Consider the following 19,484-nt stretch of genomic DNA (forward strand, 5'->3'; position numbering starts at 1 on the left):
TTTTGCCGGGGACAGAATGGGAATGGAGTCTTAAAACTTTTAGTAAGTAATCTAGCTAGGTATGTGTTAGATTATGATTTCTTTAAATGGCTGAGAAAAGAGCTGTGCTGAATAGAATGAATATTCCTGTCTGTGTGTCTTTTTTGTAACTTAAGGTTTTGCCTAGAGGGATTCTCTATGTTTTGAATCTAATTACCCTGTAAGGTATCTACCATCCTGATTTTACAGAGGTGATTCCTTTACTTCTATTAAAAGTCTTCTTGTAAGAAAACTGAATGCTTTTTCATTGTTCTAAGATCCAAGGGTTTGGGTCTGTGGTCACCTATGCAAATTGGTGAGGATTTTTACCAAACCTTCCCCAGGAAGTGGGGTGCAAAGGTTGGGAGGATTTTGGGGGGAAAGACGTGTCCAAACTCCGTTTTTTTCAGGAACCCAGATAAAGTTTGGTGGTGGCAGTGGAAATCCAAGGGCAAAGGGTAAAATTAATTTGTACCTTGGGGAAGTTTTAACCTAAGCTGGTAAAAGTAAGCTTAGGAGGTTTTCATGCAGGTCCCCACATCTGTACCCTAGAGTTCAGAGTGGAAAAGGAACCTTGACAGTCTCGCTCCTCACTCACTACATCCCCCCCTCCCGGGTTGCCAGCTTTCTAATTGCTGAAACCTGAACACCCTTGTCTCCCCTGCTCTGCCTCTTCCCCTGAGGCCCTGCCCCCCAGTCACTCCTCACCCCCGCCTCACTGATGCCCCCTCTCCCTGGACTCACCTGCTGCCTGCAGAGCCAGGCTGGGAGGAGCAATCGGGGCACAGCGAGGGTCAGTCCCCGGAACCAGGGGCATGGGTGGGGAGGGGTCGGTCCCGGTGGTGAGGGACCAGGGCCGGGGCAATCAGGGCACAGCGGGGCAGAAGGGGGGTGGACAGGATCCCCCCCCGGGTGGCGGCACCTACTTCTTGGAGCAAGGTGTGCAAGCCAGCCAGTGTTCGCCTGCCGCGAGCTGCTCCTCCATGTGGCTCCAGCCACAGCTGCTGCTCTTCCCACCCCCAGTGGCGGTGGCCGGTTACTGCGGCCAACCGGACTTTTAGCGTCAGGTCAGCTATGCTGACTGAATGCTGCCAGGCTCCCTTTTCAAAGGGACGTTCCAGTCAAAAACTGGACACCTGGCAACCCCCCTGCACCCCAAGCACCCCGAGACCAGAAAAGCTGGGGCTGCAGCAGGGATCAAGAACTCCACTAGCCCTGGGGCCATGGCAGGGTGAAGATTTTTCCGGGGGCCCCAAATCCGCCACTGTGCCCCCTCCTCCTGGCAGCGTGAGGTTTGGGGAGGCTTAGCCATCCATGGTTTGTAGCCACATTTACATGCTGATGCAAAGTGCAGCAGTCAGGGAAGCTGGATGCAATCAAGGAGGCTGAACAGCCGTTCCCTCTGCAATTCACGTGGGTGCGACACAGCTGTTGTGATTATTAGAGAGCCAGGGGTGGCAGGTGCTTGGGGAGCGTCCTGAGGAGAACAGGAGGAGAGGGCAGCAAAGGGGGAGACAGAGAGGGGAGGGAAGGGGGTATGTAGAGGCTGAGTGTCTGGAGACAGGGCTGGAGATCTCATACCCCTGGCTGTGTGGGTGGCATGCTGCCCGCACAAGCTGGTCAAGCTTTTCTGATGAATAACAGGGACTTTTACTGGTTTCGAGGAATCAGAAAATAAGTAACAACAAGAATGACTGGAGCCTGTGGGAGGGGGGTGTAGGCTGTGGGAGTTTACAATTGCTGGAGCTGGGTCTCACAGCCATGCTAACACATCTATACTGTACTATGCAGACCTACTGCCTTGGGTCTGTGGCTTGACCTGTATCCACACTGTGACACAACAGGGCTTGGACAGGACTCAGGCTCTGACCCATTCCCCAGCAGGGTCCTGGGACCCAGGTCCTGAATCTTTGCTGATGTGATTTGTGTGTGGACAGAAGGGGGGCTTGGGATCAAACCTGAGTCAGAATCAGGGCTCAGTGTGCAGTGAGAGGCTCCCAGCACACAAGGGCTCACCCAGGCTGTGGGCCAACCTGCTCCATGGTGGGCACTGAGGGGCACTCCTCCTCCCGCTCATGCCAGGCCTGACCCTGCCAAGTGACACAATGGGAGATCAGTGTTTGGGGAGGGCACATGGGCCCAGTGTTTTCCCCAGGAATGGAATCTAGGGGGGTATTTGAATTTACTGGGGGAGAGGGGGAGGGCCAATGAAGGGTGAGCCCATGAGGCCACCGGTGGGCTGTATAGCACCATAGTAAAAACTGAAAGGTGTTTCATGGCCATTTTATTGGATTTAACTCATGTTTTAAAATCATCACACAAATTAAAGTTGGCTGTTCAAGCCTTCTGTGAAGCACTATATCTACATCCTTCTTGGTTTCTTGTTATAATTTTGCACAATTCTGTGAATGAACTTCTCAAATTCAGTGCATTCATCTTTGGTGGCTTCTCATGTATCTGGTACTTCCACTCCTTCAATTCATATGCTCATTAGTTCATTCACATGATCAGGCAGAAGGCAACTTCTTTCAGAACACAGATTTCAGTGATAGAAAAGCCCACGCAGCTGTAGTTGTTGTGATTGGGAGTAACAAGAGAGGAATTCCTACGTCTTTCATCCCAGGAAACGTAGCACAAAGGTCACGTTGAGCCTCCAGGGATGAGAAAAAAGAAGTTGAAGTCAAATCTTCATTCATTCATCATATGATATTCCAGTCAAATGTTCAAATTCTTTATTCTGTCCTGATCGCATGGCAGGCCCATTGCTGGAGGGTGTCAGTGTTTTCAGAGAATTATAGAATCATAGAAGATTAAGGTTTGTCAAGCCGGGCCTTAAAAACCTCTAAGGATGGAGCTTCCACCACCTCCCTGGGTAACCCATTCCAGTGCTTCATCACCCTCCTAGTGAAATAGTGTTTTCTAATATCCAACCTAGACCTCCCCCACTGCAACATGAGCCCATTGCTCCTTGTTCTGTCATCTGCCACCACTGAGAACAGTCTAGATCCATCCTCTTTGGAACCCCCCTTCAGGTAGCTGAAAGCAGCTATCAAATCCCTTCTCACTCTTCTCTTCTGCAGACTAAACAAGCTCAGTTCCCTCAGCCTCTCCTTGTAAGTCATGTGTCCCAGCCCCCTGATAATTTTCGTTGCCTTCCACTGGACTCTCTCCAATTTGTTCACATCTTTTCTGTAGTGGGGAGACCAAAACTGGACGCAATACTCCAGATGTGGCCTCACCAGTGCCGAATACAGGGGAATAATCACTTCCCTCAAAATGCTGGCATTGCTCCTACTTATACAGCCCAATATGCTGTTAGCCTTCTTGGCAACAAGGGCACACTGTTGACTCATATCCAGCTTCTCATCCACTGTAATCCCCAGGTCCTTTTCTGCAGAACTGCTTCTTAGCCAGTCCGTCCCCAGCCTGTAGCAGTGCATGGGATTCTTCCTTCCTAAGTGCAGGACTCTGCACTTGTCCTTGTTGAACCTCATCAGATTTCTTTTGGCCCAATCCTCCAATTTGTCTAGGACACTCTTAATTCTATCCCTACCCTCCAGTGTATCTACCTCTCCCCCACAGCTTAGTGTCATCCACAGACTTGCTGAGGGTGCAATCTATCCCATCATCCAGATCATTAATAAAGATGTTGAACAAAACCGGCCCCAGGACTGACCCCTGGGACACTCCACTTGATACTGGCTGCCAACTAGACATCAAGCCATCGATCACTACCTGTTGAGCCCAACAATCTAACCAGCTTTCTAAACACTTTATCCAAGCCATACTTCTTTAACTTGCTGGCAAGAATACTGTGGGAGACCGTATCAAAAGCTTTGCTAAAGTCAAGATATATAACGTCCACTGCTTTCCCCATATCCACAGAGCCAGTTATCTCATCATAGAAGGCAATCAGGTTCGTCGGGCATGACTTGCCCTTAGTGAATTCCTGTTGACTGTTCCTGATCACCTTCCTCTCCTCCAAGTGCTTTAAAACGGTTTCCTTGAGGACCTGCTCCATGATTTTTCCATGGACTGAGGTGAGGTTGACCAGTCTGTAGTTCCCCAGGTTCTCCTTCTTCTCTTTCTTAAAGATGGGCACTATATTTGCCTTTTTTCCACTCATCCAGGACCTTTCTTAATCACCATTAGTTTTCAAAGATAATGGCCAATGGCTCTGCAATCACATCAGCCAATTCCCTCTGCACCCTCGGATGCATTAGATCTGGACCCATGCACTTGTGCATATCCAGCTTTTCTAAATAGTCCTTAACCTGTTCTTTCACCACTGAGGGCTGCTCACCTCCTCCCCATACTATGTTGCCCAGGACAGCAGTCTGGGAGCTGACCTTGTCTGTGAAGACAGAGGCAAAAAAAGCATTGAGTACTTCAGCTTTTTCCACATCATCTGTCACTAGGTTGCCTCCCCCATTCATTAAGGGCCCCACACTTTCCCTGACCTTTTTCTCATTGCTAACATACCTGTAGAAACCCTTCTTGTTACCCTTCACAACCCTTGCTAGTTGCACCTCCAATTGTGCTTTGGCCTTCCTGATTACACCCCTGCATGCAGGGAAGAAATTTGTTCTTAAATATAACATAAAAGCAAATGTATTTTGTAAATTGGAAAAAAAAACTCCCTTAACTAAGGAATCCGGGGGGGGAGGATATAAAACATATTACAAGGGAAGGTAAATCTTCACCAGGAAGTAATGGAATTCCATATGGATTATGGAAAAACAAAACCAAATGTCAAAGCTCAGTAAAAAAAATGGAGCATTGGTCATATGTAATAATGAACTAATGAAAATAAAGGAGAATATGAAGCTTGTATCCAAATGAAGTTGTTGGGTAGTGTAAAAGTTATTAATAAACATATTAAAGTAAAAGTACAGGCAATAGTAATGAAAAAGGATTAGGATTCACAGAACCCTGCGAAATGTGCAGTTCTACAAGAAGGCCCTGTTAGTGGTCTCACAGCTTCGTCCATACCAGGGATATTAATCAGCTGAGTACAATTGATTCATATCCCTGTTGTATTAAGTTTATCTAATTGGTAAATGAATGAATTTAGTATCGTAAGAATAGTAAGCGTGCATCTTTCTTTTCAGTACTTCTCACAGATAAGATTACTGCTCATCAACAATGAGTACAGACTATTACCAGTTTAGGTATTAAGATTCAAACCAACCTTTGTGTTTCTGGAAGAAAAGGAGGAATTAATCCTTTTTTGAAGTTTTAAACACTATCACAGGTTTATTTAGTACAAAAGTGCTAATTTGAAATAAGGTTCATGTTAAAAGAATCAAAAGGCATATCAGTTATGTGATTCAGGACAAAGCTAACTCAAGTCATGGACCCCACGTTAAAGGGAATTTATAGTGTAGCAACTGAGCAATGATACACAGTGTGTGATATGCATGAAATAACCAAATTGTTTAATGAAACTCAGAAGAAGATTAATCAATTGATAAAATATAATGATCAGGAAAAAAATCATTAACTTGGAAAAGAAATTATTTGTTCATTATATGATGACTATGTAATAGACACTATTGATCATACCTGACAATTCTTGGAACAAAGAGAAAAGTACCCAAATTAATCAAAGATCAACAAATTTTGAATTGGCATTTTCCACATTGTATTCAAAAACACGGAGGAGAGAATGTCAAATGCCAAACCAAATAAAAAAAATACTATTTGGTTCAATTAGAAACTTGGGATCCGTGACACCACCTCCAAATCATGATACATTATTTAATCAAAACCTGTGATATTTTACAATCCTTATGTATCTCGGTCACATTATCATTACTCGTCCACACAAATAAGGATGTGTTTAATCAATTAGCTGTCCATTCCATAGGCCACCCATCTATAAGGAATGTATGCAAATCCCTCTGCTGGTGCATCACCAAAATGCCCAACCATGGAAAGTCCCACAGATTCCTTGTTGCTCTCAAAAGGGGTATCAATGGATCTGTAGGTATAATGTGTTTGAGGTAAAGACCCCACTGTGTGGCCAGCTGGAAAGGTACCCACAGTTACTGGGCACATGACAATATCTCCAGTACCTTTTTGAAAATGAAACTGTTATTCTTAGCAACCCAGATTATCAGAATCTGATTAGACAAAGTACACCAGTGCTTCATGCATATCACCATTAACTTTACAGCTAAAACAATTGTAAAGATAAAAGATTCACATTTAATTAAAAATAGGAATGACATAAATAAGGCAAACCAAGCACTGTCTGAAATTTTGGACAGTAGCAGTTCACATAAAGTATTCACTGCACCAAGAGGGATGAAAATTGAATGAAAGGAGTGAATTATTGTACATAGTATCCTCACTATGTGTACAATTGTATTAATCATTGCTGTATACTGTCATGTAATATGTATATGACAGGAATCCTATTATCTAATTATCATTTTGATAGTGAGATAACACACCCTGTCAAGGGGGGGAAGATGTAGCCAATGATTGTAGTTTATTGTTCATTTATAGTGTGATGTTATAATTAACTAACATGTTATGTTATAAATAATCATTGTATGCTAAATAGAGTTAAGTTGTAGGAGTAGAGAAATACAAGACTGATCAGTATGTAGAGGGAATAATCATGTATTAGGTATCTAATTAAGTAGAGTTGAAATGCAAGGCCTGTAGGCTGAGGACTGCAAGATTTTAGCTTAGCTATTTTAGGCCTTGGAGCTAAGAAATGCTGACATAAGTAAGTGACCGAAGACTAACCCGATGCCCTAAGGTTATGGGAAAAGAGGTACCAAGTGGTAATATTGCAAAAAAAATATCCAGAAGTTTAATTTTAAATCATAACAATACCGTAAAGTCACAGCTGTTTCCAACATGTGTCTAAACCATATGATACAGGTTGTGCGTCAGTGTTGATGAGAATAAAGAGAGTCTACGAGAAATTGGGCTCCCTTAAATTTCTAGGGGACATCAGACTAATAAGGAAAAAGAGGGCTGACACTTTTTTGGACATGTGCCGAATGTAGGTATAGACAGAATCACATTATAAAAGAGGATGCCGAGAACAGAAAAATTGAGCCTCCTATGGGAAACTCCAGCAGGAACCATCACTCCACTGATGATCAATCCATGAGAGACCCACCAGACCCTAACACTGTTGTTAAGGGTGTGTGTATAACTATATTTGTGACTTGTGCATAGGTCTGTATAGACGGTTGGGTAATCATAACTTTAATTGTAACTTTAATAAATCTTGTAAAACAGACAAGACCTTGTACGTGCGAATGTCTGTGCGGTCACTACCCTGGTCTTTATGTGTTCCTGGAGACTCTAAATCTGAAGCAAGTAGCAGTGGTGACTTTTACTCTGTTAAGCTTGAAACTGTAGACGTCAGAGCCGAACCCATGGGGGTGTAATACCACATTACAAAATTCACTTTAAATCAAATAAAAGGCTACCGGTTGGCAAAGGTAACAGTGTTGATGTAATATACTTAGACTTCTGTAAGATGTTTGACTTATTACAGGCCAACATTTTTATTAAAACATTAGAATGATATTAAATGATATAAAATTAACATCTCAAATGGTCCCTAGAATATGTGTAAAATATTTATGCTAAACAACCTGTTCCACCTTTTATTTAGCTGTGACTCTCTGAGTACATTTCCAAGACCTGAAGAAGAGGTCAGTGCAAACTCGAAAGCTTGTCTCTCTCACCAACAGAAGTTGGTCCGCTAACAGATATTACCTCACCCACCTTGTCTCTCTAATATCCCGGGACCAACATGGCTACAACAATACTGCATAAAATTAACATGAAACACATTAAATGGATTAAATACTGGCTAACTAATAGGTCTCAAAATGTAACTATAAACAGGGAACCACATGTTTCCAGTGGGCTCCTGCAAGCAAGTTTAACGTTTTTATCAATGACCTGGAAGAAAACTTAAAATCATCACTGATAAAGTTTGCAAATGACACAAAAATTGGGGGAATGGTAAATAGTGAAGAGGACAGAGTCATCTGGATTGACTGGTAAAGTGGGCACAAGCAAACAATATGTGTTTTAACATGGCAAAATGTAAATATACATCTAGGAACAAAGAATGCAGGCCAAATTTACAGGTTGGGAGACTCTGCTGGGAAGCAGTGACTCTGAAAAAGGTTTGGGGGTTGTGGGGGACAATCAGCTGGACATGTGCTGCCAGCGCAACACTGCGGTCAGAAGGGCGAACGTGACTCTGGGGTGTATAAACAAGGGAATCTCGCATAGGAGCGGAGAGGTTATTTTACGTCTGTATTGGGCATTAATGTGACTGCTGCTGGAATATCGTGTCCAGTTCTGGGGTCCACAATTCAAGAAGGATGTTGATACATTGGAGAGGGGTCAGAGAAGAGCCACAAGAATGATTAAAAGATTGGAAAACCTGCCTTATAATGATAGACCCAAGGAGCTCAATCTAGTTGGTTTACAAAAGAGAAGGTTAGGGGTGACTTGATCACAGTCTCTAAATATGTACGTGGGGAACACATATTTAATAATGGGCTCTTCAATTTAGCAAAGAAGGGTATAACATGATTCAATGGAAATTTTAGCAAGACAAATTCAGACTGGAAATAAGAAGGGATGTTGATTAATCGCAGTTAACTCATGCAATTAACTCAAAAAAATTAATCACAATTAAAAAAATTAACCACAGTTTTTATCGCACTGTTAAACAATCGAATACCAATTGAAATTTATTAAATATTTGTGAATGTTTTTCTACATTTTCAAATATATTGATTTTAATTACGAGACAGAATACAAAGTATACAGTGCTCACTTTATATTATCATTTTTATTACCAATATTTTCACTGTAAAATGATGAACAAAAGAAATAGTTTTCAGTTCACCTCATACAAGTACTGTAGTGCAATCTTTTTACCATGAAAATGCAATTTACAAATGTAGATTTTTTTGGGTACATAACTGCACTCAAAAACAAAACAGTGTAAAACTTTAGAGACTACACGTCCACTCAGTCCTACTTCTTGCTAAGACAAACAAGTTTGTTTACATGTATGGGAGATAATGCTGCTTGCTTCTTGTTTTCAGTGTAACCTGAAAGTGAGAACAGCCATTCACATGGCACTTCTGTAGCTGGCATTGCAAGGTATTTACATGTCAGATATGCTAAACATTCATATGCCCCTTCAGGCTTTGGCCACCATTCCCGAGGACATGCTTCTATGCTGATGATGCTTGTTAAAAAAATAATGCATTAATTAAATTTGTGACTGAACTCCTCGGGGGGGAATTCATGACTCCTGCTCTGTTTTACTGACATTCTGCCCTATATTTCATGTTATAGCAGTCTCAGATGATGACCCAGCACAATTTGTTTTAAGAACACTTTCACTGCAGATTTGACAAAACACAAAGAAAGTATCAATGTGAGATTTCTAAAGATAATGACAGCACTTGACCCTAGGTTTAAAAATCTGAAGTGCCTTCCAAAATCTGAGAGGGATGAGGTGTGGAGCATGCTTTCAGAACATTTGTAAGTTCAGCTTTCATGATTAAGAGATTATACTACAGTACTTGTGAATTGAAAAATACTATTTCTTTTAGTTTTTACAGTGCAAATATTTGTAATAAAAATAAATATAAAGTGAGTGCTGTACACTTTGTAATTGAAATCAATATATTTGAAAATGTAGAAAAACATCCAAAAAATTTAAATAAATTGTATTCTCTTATTGTTTAACATCGTGATTAATCGTGATTCATTTTTTTAATCACTTGACAGCCCTAGAAATAAGGTGTACATTTTTAACTGTGAGGGTATTTAACCACTAGAATAATTTACCAAGGGCCATGGTGGATTCTCCATTCTCTGACGATTTTTAAATCAAGAATGGATGTTTTTCTATGTAATCAGGGTCTGAATGAGCTAGTGAAGAGCTGGGAAAGAGGACTTCAGAAGCTGATCTTGTTTGCATGGGCACACCCACCCTGCCTAGGTGCTCGGCATGAGGGGACTGCTGTGCCCAAATGATCACTTTTGGCTGGTGTTGGATCACCACTCTCCTTGTTATTGGGTCCAGGGGTACTAAAGCGTGGTTATCCTTGTTGTGTGAATCCAGGGCAGTGGAACTGTGCTTGGCATACCCTGATTGAGGGACTCACCCTCAACTAAACTTCATTTGCTAGGCGGGGCCCATGGGTGCCAAAGCCCAGTGAGTTGAGAGTGGGGGTGACTGGGACAGTCACAGGACTCCCATACCTGGTGGTGTAGGCCTTGTTTAAGGGTCCTAGGCATCATCTGGCCCTTTCTCTTTCCAGTGTGTAATAACAGAGCTAATTTAGACCCAGTGGAAAGTCTTGTTATGCACTGCAGAGCCCAAATTGCTGATAGCCAAATCTAGGCATTAGACCTGCTTTGGGGTAGTGTCTCTGGTGTAAGTGGCTGCCCAGTCTGCATTAGCGGTGAGGTTGCCCCACAAACAGCTGAAATCCCTGAGAGCTGTGTTAATTGGCGGGACCTGAAGACATCCCAATGAAGGGGAGGGTGGCTGGTGGATCAGTGAGTAAGCACCTGGATGGGGAATGAGCAAGGTACCTTCTTGCTGTGCACCCCAGCCACGGTGTGAGGTGAAGTCTGCAGGTGCACTTCTGAACTCTGGGTCTGCGCTGACCAAGGACAACAACTGTGAGTGGGGTGCGGAGAAGGGAGGGACGCGTTAAAGCAGGGGTCTCCAACCTGGTGCCTGTGGGTGCCATGGTGCCCGCCAGGGCATTTTTGTCCGCCCGCAGGACACCCCACCGCCGAAATGCCACCGAGAAGCAGCATTTCGGTGGTGGGGTGTCTGGCGCCCGCCACAGTCTTCTTCATATTGCTATTCCCACAAGAAAGGTTGGGGACCACTGCGTTAAAGGAACTTTCGGTTGCTGGAGTTAAGAGCCTGAGGCAAAAGGGCACTGCCCAACAAATGCTGGGGTGAGTCTTTTCCTCATGGTTTCCTGTTTATGAATCCTGCTTGTGGTGTTTTCCCAAGTTAATGCCGGGTGGCTTCCCTCCTTTTATTAAAAGATTATTTTCTGCACTCTGTGCTTGCAAGAGGGGAAGTTTTGCCTCTTAGAGACACCCAGGGGGTGTTATGTAATTGTCCCAGGTTACTGGGTGGGGGCTCGAGCTGGTTTTGTGTTGCATTGTTGAAAAGGAACCCCTAGATATTGAATCTGGCCCTTGCTGTTTCTGACTCAGACTGGAAGAAGGGTCACATCTAGGAGGTCTGCTCTAGGGATTATTTGGGGCACTTCTCTGGCTCACACCAGGCCTCTGATACATGGGCTTATGTTTCAGGTCCTCTTCCTACTACAGATATATTTTAAGTGGTTAAAGGGATAGCAAACAGAACAAAACAGATTACCTTAGTAAATAAACAAAAGCCGCAAACTGAGTTTAACACACTAGCTAGGTAGGATACAAATTAGCAAATTCTCATCCTGAGTGATAAACAGGCTGGCAGATTCTTAAGGCACAAGTTGCCTTGGGTTTCCCAAGGGTCAAACAGTTCCCATTGTGTCAAGCTATCTCTGAGAGGTTTCTATTGCACACAGTTCCTGGGGTAATCCTTATGCTTGTGTGCATTTCTTCAATAAACCACTAACATTGTTTGGCCTTATCCAACGCAGCACATTTGAAATACAGAAACATGGTCAATATTCCCAGCTTCAGATACAAAAATGATACATGCATACAAACTGGATAAACACATTCAGTAAATCATAGCCTTTCCAATGATACCTTACAAGACCCATCTTACATAAAGTATATCTTAGTTATATCATATTCATATCATAACCATATTTCTATAAAGAATATGGGGTGTATTGTTACATTTGTCACATTCAAACATTCTATTTTCCCTTTTGGCACAAACAGCACCCCGAGCCCAGTGCCCCTCAAGCCCAGCACCCCAGGGTCATCTGCCTGGGTCATCTGCCCCTAAATCTGGCCTCAGGGGGGAAAGGAGTGAGCCCCGGCTGCTTTGCAGGCAGCTCCTATTGCAGCCCTGGGACCTGTCTACGTTCTATAGCCACGTGATGATGCCCTCACCCCACCTGGATCCGTACAGCTGCTGCTGCTTCACAGGGCCATGGCCTGCTCCACCTCAGGGTCCCACAGTGAGTTACAGACTCACAGCACCCGGTGAGAGAGGGGCCAATTTACCCTCCCCACCGCCCACATGGAGAGCTGAGCTACTGTGCCATGTTAGAGTGATGGACTCTAGATGGATCAATATGGAGAAGGGTGGGCAGATGGGTAGAGAGGTGTATACAGGGATGGACAAAGGGATAGTTTCACCATTGCACAGTTGGGGAAACTGAGGAACATAGCAGCAAAGTGACTCTCCCAAGGTCACCCAGCAGACCAGTGGCAGAGCCAGGAGCACAGCCTAGGACTCCTGAGTTCCCATCCAATGTGCTAGCCATTGAGTGACACTTCCTCTAATCTCATTTTGAATTTTGCTAAATTCTTGGCCTCAATGACTTCCTGTGGCAGTGAGTTCCACTGGCAAATTGCATGTCATGTGATAAAAAATTTCCTTTTCTCGGTTTTGAATTTCCCATCTTTTAGAGGCATTGAGAGTCCCCTTCCTCTGTGATGAGACAGGGAGACCAGAAGCTCCCAATCATCTCTCTGCTGACCCTTCATTATTTATGGATCTTCTTTTCCTGTCCTCTCCCCTCCATCCCATCTAAGGTAACAATCCCGGCTTTCCAAGCTGTCTCTGTACGAGAGCTCTTCCAGCTCCTGGATCATTCTTGTCCTTTTCTGCACACAGTATGCTGGTGCAGCCATCCCGTTCCCTATGCGCCTCCAGCACCGGTTTTCTTTGTGTGCCCACGACTGCCCATTGAGCTACCAGCAGATGTGCCCTGGGCCCCCGTCCTGCACTGGTACAGGTCATGTCAATCCCTGTAAGGAGCAGGACAAACTGATTGTCGAGAACTGTCAAGTAATCCACACTGGTAGCAGTGAGCCTCCCCAACCATTGTGTTGGCTCTCCCCAATATTGATTAGCCAGGATTTCCTTTTGCAGATTAGCCCCTGCCCACACTTCCTGCCCCGTCACATCCTGCCTGTCCACAGCCCTGCCCCACAGGCAAAGCCTGGGCTCCACCTCAGCTAGCAGGAAGCACACGCAGCCAGCGCTGGACCTGGTGCTAGGCCAGGGGCTGGGAGGGCAGGGAGTCGGTTCTGCCCAGGGAGGGGCTGGTGGTGCTCCGCGGGAGCTATTGCTGAACAATCCCTCATTGCTGCGAGATGGCTTATGTTGAAAAGCTGGTACAGGAGACGGCTGCAGGCCGGTGTGTGGGCATCCAGATAATCAACAACACCAGAGACATGACCCTCGAGAACCCCAGGTAAGCAGGTTCCCATAGCCCCGTCCACGCGGCTTCCCAAGTCAGCCTGTGGTTGGTGTCTAGACAGATGTGCCACGGTGCGGGGTATGTGTCTGCTACTGAATATCTGTCTGTCTGTCTATCCATCCCCATACACTCCATCTATCTATCCATCCATTCCTGTATATTACGTCAGTGCTGTATGTCCCATTGGATCACCACAAATCCCCCTGCCCTCTGGGTTATATTTAAAGTTTCTATCCCTGCAGGGGCACAAGATTGTATTCGACCTTCGAGCCAGGATATTTTGTGTGTCCAGGACTGAGGGTATTTTAGGGGGGAAAACACATTTTTTCAGGGTGGGGAGAAACATTTCCCTGGGCAGTTGATTTGAGAGGAAACGGCTGTTGGAAGCCACCTGGGAGTTTGGAGAGTAAGTCCCAGGGAGATGGACTGGGGGCAGATGACATGGCAATAGGCCTGTGATTAATTGTAAAGGTGTTCAGTGTATTTAGTTCACCACCTCCACATACACACATGTACATTACCCACATGCTTACCTACACAGGTACATGTGTACTTACACACTCATATGCAGCTGTATGAGATGTCCGTCTGATTGTGTGTGGCCTCTACTCTGTAGTTAAGAACAATGTGCATGACCACGTAACATTTTATCAGCTAGGAACCAGTACCACCTTGTGCATTGGTCATGCAGAAAGACCCATCTGCCCTGGGGGCTGGCCCAGGTGGGGTTGCACTCCCTTGTCCGGTGACTTGCATGTCCCCTCTGCAGAAGAGCGGGCAGGCTGTGACCCACCCCAGGCCCTAGGTCAGAATTCCCCTGCTGGGGGATGCAGTTATTAATTATTGTTAGGGATGTTGTGTAATGAAGGAACCCCGTGGTGTTTTCCTCCAGGACTTACTGTTTCAGCGGCAGTGCCATGATAGACCCTGTGCCCCAGATCCCCCCCAGCTCCTCGGAGAGCTTCCTGTTTGTGAAAACAAGCTACACGGCCCGCGGGAGCGTCGGGGTGCTGAGCTACGAGTCCGCTGCCTTCACCCTGGCCATCATGTTCTCCAACCCCTTCGACCGCTTCCTCTACAGCATTGAGTTTGCCATTGAGCTCTTCGCTGGCAGGAAACACTTCCACAGCATGGAGCGCCTCTACCACTATATGTACAGCCACAACCCTCCTTATAAGTGCGAGTCCTTCCAGAAAACGAGGCTCACCGATGACCAGGACGGCCAGCTGGAGGTGACCAATGAGGAGATCCAGGTGAAGGCCACCATGTCCAACAAGAAGAAGTCCATCATTAAAGTGCAGATCGAGCAGGGAGACCGCTGCCCATCCGATGCTGCCCACTCAGCCGGCCTGGAGAGCACACGGAATTGACCTAGTGTGACAGACGAGGGGGGCGTGGCTGGGAACGCCAGGAAACAGTGACTTTCTTTCCCAGCCCACGTGCGCAGACACGGGCTCGCTCTGCTGGCGCTCGCCCCAGTGTGGCCACAGAGGCCTGTGCTGCAGGAGGAGCCAGCCACCCCGGGTGTGTGGCCTGAGCCGCTGCCCCGGACTCAGGGGCTGCACTGCTGCGTTTCACATGCTAGCGCGTGTCTGTCTACCCGGGCTGGGAGGCATCCTTCCCCTGCCTGGGGACGTACCCGCAGGATAGCTCAGGTGAGCGTGGCTTTGTGGCCGTGGCCCTGGCCCTGTCTGTAGGGTGAGGCGGCCCCAAACAGAGATCCCTAGTCACCCGTTCTGGCTGCCTTCGCCCAGCCAGATCACTAAATTGTGAGGCCCAAAGGCCTATTGTGACCATCCGGTCCGACCTGGGACCAGCACCGGGCGCTCCCTGCCCCGAGCCCAACAGCTGGGGACTGAAGATGAGAGGCAGCCCATCTCTGTGTAGAGCCGGTCACCCTTCTTTTGGTTGTGGCCCAGAATGCTCCTTTGCCGTGAGCCCTTGGGGCAAAACAAGGCTTCCAGAAGACCCAAAGAGAAATATCTGCTGCCTATTTAAAGTTGGGTTAAAAATAAAGGGAATATTTTCACTTCCTTCTGCAAGGGTCATTCCTCCAGGAGCCTATCAAGGTTTTGTTGCTATGGTTATAAAGGGGTGGGGGGATTCCTTCCTTATTTTTTAACCTTAGGAATAACAGGGGTCTCAAGACTTGTCTGTCCTGCTGTTGCTGGAGAGTGGGCTGGGAGAGTCCGAGGAGGGGACCGTGAGCTGACTCGGCCCATACTTGTGAGGCAGGGCGCTGAGTCTTTAACGAAGAGATCGTGTCTCCCAGCTGTTTGCAGGGTGGCAGAGTCAAATAGGCACCAGTAAGACCAACAAGTTCTAAAGAATCCAGTAACACCTATGCCCCTCTCCCTGGCCTGGTGGCACTTCCAAGCTGGCTGTGGTGGGGGGACCCTGCCAGCCCTGCAGCTTGTCAGGCATGTAGACAGGTAGAAAAGTCCTGCCCTCGTGTGAAAAACTAGCTGAAGGAAAGAGACTCCTTTAAACATCAACAAAACTGCCAGGCCTCTGTGCCCAGCACCCCAAAGGGGGCACAACCGCACTGTATCTCTCTCTGTGGGGCTCCTTTAATGGCTGTAGCTGCTTCTCTGCCTGGCTGGGTTATTTGTGGCAGGAGCTATCAGTGGCCTGCTGAGAGGAGCGGCTCTGACAAGGCATCTGCCCACCCAAGGGCACGGCAAGATGGCTGAGCACTGGGGAAAGTGGTTGGGAATGCCCTGCACCTCAGCAACCGGGCTGTCACAAAGGGGGAAGGGCCTGATCCGTCAGCGACAGAATGCAGTGCAGCTTTGCTGGCAGACACGCACTTATGGGGTCCGGTGGAGGCAGGTCTCTTGAGTGAAGGGCAGCCTGGCTCCATGCCTTGACCCTCAGTGACTCTGCACTTGGGAAAGGCACAAAGGGATGGGGGCTCTAAGCCAGTGTCTCAGTCTTTCCAGACTACTGTACCCCTTTCAGGAGTCACATTTGTCTTGTGTACCTCCAAGTTTCATCTCACTGAAAAACTACTTGCTTACAAAATGAGACACAGAAATACAAAAATGTCCCAGCACACAATTACTGAAAAATGGCTCCCTTTCTCATTTTTACCATATAATTATAAAATCAATCTAGTGGAATATAAATATTGTACTTACATTTCAGTGTATAGTCTACAGAGCAGTATAAACCAGTCATTGTCTGTATGAAATTTTAATTTGCACTGACTTTGCTAGTGCTTTTTCTGTAGCCTGTTGTAAAACTAGGCAAACGTCTAGATAAGTTGATATATTCCCTGGAAGACCGAGTACCCCCAGGGGTACACGTATCCCTGGTTGAGAACCATTGCTCTAAGCCACCTTTGTGCTCCCTTGCCTGGTCCCTGGAGAGCAACCTTGGGTGTGTCAAATATCAAGGGAAGGGTAACCACCTTTCTGTATACAGTGCTATAAAATCCCTCCTGGCCAGAGGCAAAGTCCTTTCACCTATAAAGGGTTAAGAAGCTCAGGTAACCTGGCTGGCACCTGACCCAAAACGACTAATGAGGGGACAAGATACTTTCAAATCTGGAGGGGGGGGGAAAAAGGCTTTTGTCTGTCTGTGTGATACCTTTGCCGGGAACAGATCAAGGATGCAAGCCCTCCAACTCGTGTAAAGTTAGTAAGTAATCTAGCTAGAAAATGCATTAGGTTTCCTTTGTTTTGGCTTGTGAAATTTGCTGTGCTGGAGGAAATGTGTATTCCTGTTTCTGTGTCTTTTTGTAACTTAAGGTTTTGCCTAGAGGGATTCTCTATGTTTTGAATCTGACTGCCTGTAAGATTATCTTCCATTCTGATCTTACAGAGTTGTTCTCTTATCCTTTTTTGTTCTTCTAATAAAGTCCTGTTTTTTAGAATCTGATTGGGTTTTTTGGGTCTTAAAAATCCAAGGCTGGTTTGTGCTCATCTTGTTTATTCTCAAGCCTCACCAGGAAAGGGGGTGTAAGGGCTTGGGGGGATATTTTAGGGAAATAGGAATTCCAAGTGGTCCTTTTCCTGATTGTTTGTTAAATCACTTGGTGGTGGTGGCAGCATTTAATCCAAGGTCAACGACTTTGTGCCTTGGGGAAGTTTTAACTTCAGGTGGTAGAAATAAGCTTAGGGGGTCTTTTCATGCAGGTCCCCCCACCTGTACCCTAGAGTTCAGAGTGGGGAAGGAACCCTGACTGGGTGGCTCTAACTCACACTCTGCTCCCCCTGTGGCTGCTGGGGAGCAGAGAACAGCCACTACGCAATGTATTCTGGCTATACCCCTGTGCTGCCCCACAGCCAGGGGCTGGGCACACTCCTCATGCCAGGCTGGCTTCACCAAGGCTCCTGCACTGAGCTGTCTGAGGTGTGAAAGGCCAGCTCAGCCCCTGTTTACGAAAGGCAGCCAGGTGGAGGGTGGCAGACGGTCTGGTTTGTGTCCCTGAGAAGAGCTGAGATCAGTGTCCTGGCTGGCATGGCAACGTGCCCAGAGATTCTGGAAAAGGGATTCAAAAGTCACCAAAATGTGCCTGATCAGTTTGTGCCAACAGGATGGGGCAGCCGCCCACAGCCAGCCGGTGTGTACCTTTGGGGAGGTGGGAGAGGAGGGTACGCGTCACACTGGAGTGCAGGGACGGGGCAACAGACTGGAAGGAGCAAGCTTCACCATCATGGCTGCTGCCCCCACTGTCTTGTGGGATCCCTCATGACGCTGTTGGGCCTTTGAGATCCTGAAAGGGGACCTGACCGGACTCGGAGGGAGGGAGGGCAGAGCATAGCTTAGCCAAGGGGCACTGCACTAGGCCCCTCCCTGCAGCCTGGACACAGGCATTGAATGCAGTGAAATGGTCAGGGCTTAGCTCACACCCCTCCCATCAGCATCTCCCTGTAGCTGGTGTAGGCAGGGAGCCGCTCCAGGTGCTGGCTTTGGGGATCCCATTCCCAGCTGCCATCTCTCCCCACACATCACACAGGGAGCACAAGTGCCAAGCTAGCCTTTGGGAATTGCAGTGTGTGCTTGTGATTTTCTAGGCGCCTAAAAGGCAGGCATTGCAACCCTCACCGTCACAGTGCCTAAGTCCCTCCGTAGATCCTAGCATACGTGACTCACTATCCCCAGCAGCAGGGGCTCTGTAGGCTGGAGGAGTGTATTCCTCCCTGCTTACAACCTGAGGGCTTGCCTACACTACAGAGCCTTGGATGGTGTAGCTATGCCGGCAACTCACGCCAGCGGAGCTGCAGCGTGAGCTGACAGAGGGCATTCCTCTGCCGACACAGCTACACCCCCGCCCCTTCCAGCATTAGCGACGCTGCAGAGTTTTGCAGAGCTGAGTCTAGGGCGGGGAGTGCAGCGCAGAGCAGGCCTGAGCAATGCTGCTCTATTGCATGCTCTGTGGTTTGCTGCTCCGGGCTGAACAGACTCTCGGTGAAGTCCTTGCTTTTCGGGCACCTCCCCTGGCTTCCCGCACAGCTGCCAACAGCAGAATTAAACAACAACAAGGCTGTTTCAAGACCCCACCCGCTGCACTTCCTGGAGGGTTTCACACAGAAACTTGCTTCCTCTGCACAACACTGGGACGATCCGGGCTGGACACTGCACCTTTAGGTGCCTGGTGAAACAACTTTTCAGCCCCTCTCCCTTGCCAAGTTCGTCCCTGGCCGCGCTGGGGGCCGAGCCATGGCGCTGGTGCTCGTTTCCTCACTGTAAGAAGCGTGACTTTTGGCAGTGGCTTCTGACGATGGTCAGACTCCGGCTGCAGGGAGAGCAGAGGCTGCCCATCAGAGCTGCGGCGTCACCAGCCTTTCACTAAGTGTCTCCAGGGGCCGGTTCTCCCAAGGAGCCGGGCGGTGGGATGGGATGGAACCTGGGGAATGGCCATCCTCCAGCCACAGCCGCTAGCTTGTCCCTGGGGCTCCCGGACAGGTCCCTGGGCACGGCCAGCCAAGTTTGCTGGGGGGAGGGAGCAGAACTGGCGAGAGACCCGGATCTCCAGAACGGCTCAGCACCCACAGGTATGGCTTTAAACACAGGGCTCCTTCCGTGCTG

The 19,484-nt window shown here is 47.2% G+C and overlaps 1 protein-coding gene across 1 annotated transcript; it reads left to right on the forward strand.

Annotated features, from left to right (window-relative positions):
• The first annotated feature begins 13,233 nt into the window (after positions 1-13,233).
• Positions 13,234-17,304, forward strand: LOC144929698 (uncharacterized). Its single transcript, XM_078850098.1, has 2 exons — positions 13,234-13,442; positions 14,341-17,304. Exons 1-2 carry the CDS (start codon positions 13,342-13,344, stop codon positions 14,816-14,818), a joined length of 579 nt encoding a protein of 192 aa, XP_078706224.1. The 5' UTR covers positions 13,234-13,341; the 3' UTR covers positions 14,819-17,304.
• The last annotated feature ends 2,180 nt before the right edge of the window (positions 17,305-19,484 follow it).

Source organism: Lepidochelys kempii, chromosome 23 (assembly GCF_965140285.1).
Source record: "Lepidochelys kempii isolate rLepKem1 chromosome 23, rLepKem1.hap1, whole genome shotgun sequence".
NCBI classification, from domain to species: domain Eukaryota; kingdom Metazoa; phylum Chordata; order Testudines; family Cheloniidae; genus Lepidochelys; species Lepidochelys kempii.